The 3,556-nt window shown below is 44.8% G+C and overlaps 1 protein-coding gene across 1 annotated transcript; it reads left to right on the forward strand.

Annotated features, from left to right (window-relative positions):
- The first annotated feature begins 2,646 nt into the window (after window positions 1–2,646).
- LOC102668609 (uncharacterized protein Mb2253c-like) lies at window positions 2,647–3,192 on the forward strand. The gene has a single exon (XM_006605016.1). It carries the CDS (start codon window positions 2,647–2,649, stop codon window positions 3,190–3,192), a length of 546 nt encoding a protein of 181 aa, XP_006605079.1.
- The last annotated feature ends 364 nt before the right edge of the window (window positions 3,193–3,556 follow it).

The following is a 3,556-nucleotide window of genomic DNA, read 5'->3' on the forward strand; positions in this document are numbered from 1 at the left end:
CCTGATCAAGCATCGTCCGTAGATTCCTCTTGTAGGACTAAACTCAACCAGGACCACATTAAGAGACACATACACAACTAACTTATCGCACCCCGATTCCTCATGATAGTACGACAACTTACCCCTGTACTCTCAAGGACTTTAGAGTCAGACCAGTTTCCACTATTGAATGACCATAACAAAGCATGCATCTACGTGATCAAGGTAAAGGCATACTGGAATGAAAACCAGATAGCACAGAGAACACACAAAACATCATTAAATAGATAGAAATATATTTACATCAGGTACCTACAGGGGAAGACCCAATAGAGGATTTAGCTTTCCATACCAGGAAGCCTTCTTTACAACAAAGAGAAGAACAAGATGAAAGATTGCGAAAATACAAGTGGTGAGGATGTCTCCTTCACCTCTAGGATCTCACAATCACTCACAAACGCATCTCAAGCTCTCAAACCGGCTCTTGCTTCAAGCTCTGGTCTCTGCAGATCTTCACACAACAAACTCTCTCATAACTCTCTAGAACTTGTACCTTTCTCTCTCTAGAAACTCTAGACATGAAAAGCTTTGAATCTCAGTCCAAACTCCCCCTCTAAAATCTGATTTCAGGCTTAAATAGGTGGCCTTGTTCGTGCTCATGCGCTTAGCGCAATTATGGACCGCTTAACGCACATTAGTGAATTTTTGCTTAGCGCGTGCCTTTCTCGCTTAGCGGATGGACTGAAGTGGTGCGCTTAGTGAGATGAAGTGGTGCACTTAGCGAACCTGTACAGCTCATCTTCTTCCAGAGTCTTCCTCGTGCTTAGCCCATGAGTGTTGCGCTTAGCGGACGCTCGCTAAGCCAGCAGATTGGCTTAGCGAGAAGGTGAAAAACAACATTTTTCAAAGCTTGCCTAATTAACCTGAAATTGAGAGAAAATGATTATTAAACACACAAAATGGAAGTACTAAGTATTTATTACCTATACTTAACAGAAAATACTTATAACACTACAAAATAACCATAAATAGGAAGAGTTTGATACAATTTACACAAGTTTTATACACAAAAGTTAGTCGTATTCACCGACTAACAGTAAACAAGCTGAGGATGAGGAAGATGAGGATTGGGGGCTTCCCCTAGAGCTAAAAAGAATGGTCGAACAAGAAGACAAGGAAGTAAAGCCACACCAAGAAGAAACAAAGATTGTGAACTTGGGTGTTGGCGAGGAAAGAAAAGAGGTGAAGGTTGGCACAGGCATGTCCATGAATATTCGGGATGAATTGGTAGCTCTGCTGTGAGACTAGCAAGACATTTTCGCTTGGTCATACCAAAATATGCTCGACCTGTGTCCCGACATCGTGCAACATAGATTACCTCTGAATCCCGAGTTTCCCTGGTAAAGCAAAAGTTGCGGAGGATGAAGCCCAAGATGTCCTTGAAGATAAAGGAAGAGGTGAAAAAGCAATTTGACGTCGGCTTCTTGGTCGTCGCTTGATACCTGGAATGGGTTACCAGCATCGTGCCAGTTCCTAAGAAGGAGGGGAAGCTGCGAATGTGCGTAGACTATCAAGATCTAAACTGAGCCAGTCCGAAGGATAACACGACCATTTTCGCCCTATTTTCTTTCATGGATGGATTCTCGGGCTATAACCAAATAAAGATGGCACTGGAGGACATGGAGAAGGCGACCTTCATCACCCTGTAGGGAACCTTCTGCTACAAAGTGATGTCCTTTGGGCTTAAGAACGCTGAGGAAACTTACCAGCGGGCTATGGTAGCATTATTCCACAACATGATGCACAAAGAAATTGAGGTCTATATGGATGATATGATTGCCAAGTCAAAAACCGAGGAGGAACACCTTGTCAACTTACGGAAGTTGTTCAAGAGGCTACCTAAGTACCGATTGAGGTTGAATCCCGCCAAGTGCACTTTCGGGTCAAGTTGGGAAAGTTGCTCAGTTTCATCGTAAGCTAGAAAGGGATAGTGGTGGATCCAGACAAAGTGAAAGCCATCCTTGAGATGCTCGAGCCACGCACCGAGAAGCAAGTCCGAGGTTTCTTGGGATGCCTAAATTACATAGTGAGGTTTATATCATAGCTAACCGCCACCTGTGAGCCTTTTTTCAAGCTATTACATAAGAACCAGCCTATCCAATGGGACGATGATTGCCAAGTGGCGTTCGGAAGGATTAAGTGGTGCCTTATGAACCCTCCTGTGCTTATGCCACCGGTGCCTGAAAAACCCCTTATCCTATATATGACAATGTTGGATGAGTCGATGGGGTGTATGTTCGGGCAGCATGACGAGTCCAAAAAGAGGGAACGAGACGTCTATTACTTAAGCAAGAAGTTCACAACATGTGAAATGAACTATTCTTTGCTCGAAAGGACATGATGAGCCCTGGTGGGAGCAGCTCATCGTCTAAGGTAGTACATGCTGAGCTACACCACTTGGTTGGTGTCCAAAATGGACCCAGTCAAGTACATATTTGAAAAACTCGCTCTCACCGTACATATTGCTTGATGGCAGGTTCTGCTGTTAGAATTCGACTTTATGTCACTCAAAAGGCGATAAAGGGAGGCGCCTTGGTAGATTGCCTAGCTCAGTAGCCCATCAACAACTACCAGCCTATGCATCTAGAATTCCCATATGTGGACATCATGACCTTGTTCGAGGAAGAGATAGAGGATGAAGATAGGGACAAATGGATTGTGTGGTTTGACAGCGCATCTAACGCACTAGGCCATGGAGTGGGGGTGGTATTGGTTACCCCCAACGATCAATGTATACCCTTCAGAGCTAGGCTAGGTTTTGACTGCATGAATAACATGGCTGAGTACGAAGCGTGCACCCTTGGGACCCAAGCGGTAATTGACTTCAAGGTCAAGTTTCTCAAGGTATATGGGGACTCGGCCTTGGTAATCCACCAGTTGAGAGGAGAGTGGGAGACTAAGGATCATAAGTTGATACCCTACCAGGCCTACATCAAGAAACAGACAAAGTTCTTCAATGACATATACTTCCACCACATTCCTAGAGAGGAGAATCAAATGGCCGATGTGCTTGCCACTCTAGCATCCATGTTCCAACTGACCCCGCATGGGGACTTGCAGTACATCAAATTCAGATGTCGTGGCAAGCTTTCACACTGCTGCTTGATAGAAGAAGATAAAGATGGTAAACCTTGGTACTTTGATATCAGATGATATATCGAAGACAAGGAATACCCACGGGAGGCCTCTGACAACGACAAGAGAACGTTGCGAAGGTTGGCAGTCGACTTTTTCCTGAGTGGAAATATCCTGTACAAGAGGAACCATGATATGGTTTTGCTCCGATGTGTGGATGTCAAGGAGGCTAAGCAGATGCTAGTAGAAGTGCACTAGGGGTCTTTTGGAACACATGCCAACGAACATGCCATGGCCTAGAAGATTCTGAAGGCAGGGTATTACTGGCTCACTATGGAAAGCGATTGTTGTATCCATGTGAGAAAGTGCCACAAGTGTCAGGAATTTACCGATAATGTCAATGCTCCGCCCGTACCTTTGAACATCTTGGCAGCGCCTTGGC

This window comes from Glycine max, chromosome 19 (genome assembly GCF_000004515.6).
Source record: "Glycine max cultivar Williams 82 chromosome 19, Glycine_max_v4.0, whole genome shotgun sequence".
NCBI classification, from domain to species: domain Eukaryota; kingdom Viridiplantae; phylum Streptophyta; class Magnoliopsida; order Fabales; family Fabaceae; genus Glycine; species Glycine max.

Coding starts and splice junctions, on each gene's coding strand:
- LOC102668609 (XM_006605016.1), top strand. CDS start 2,647: ATGACCTTGTTCGAGGAAGAGATAGAGGATGAAGATAGGGACAAATGG.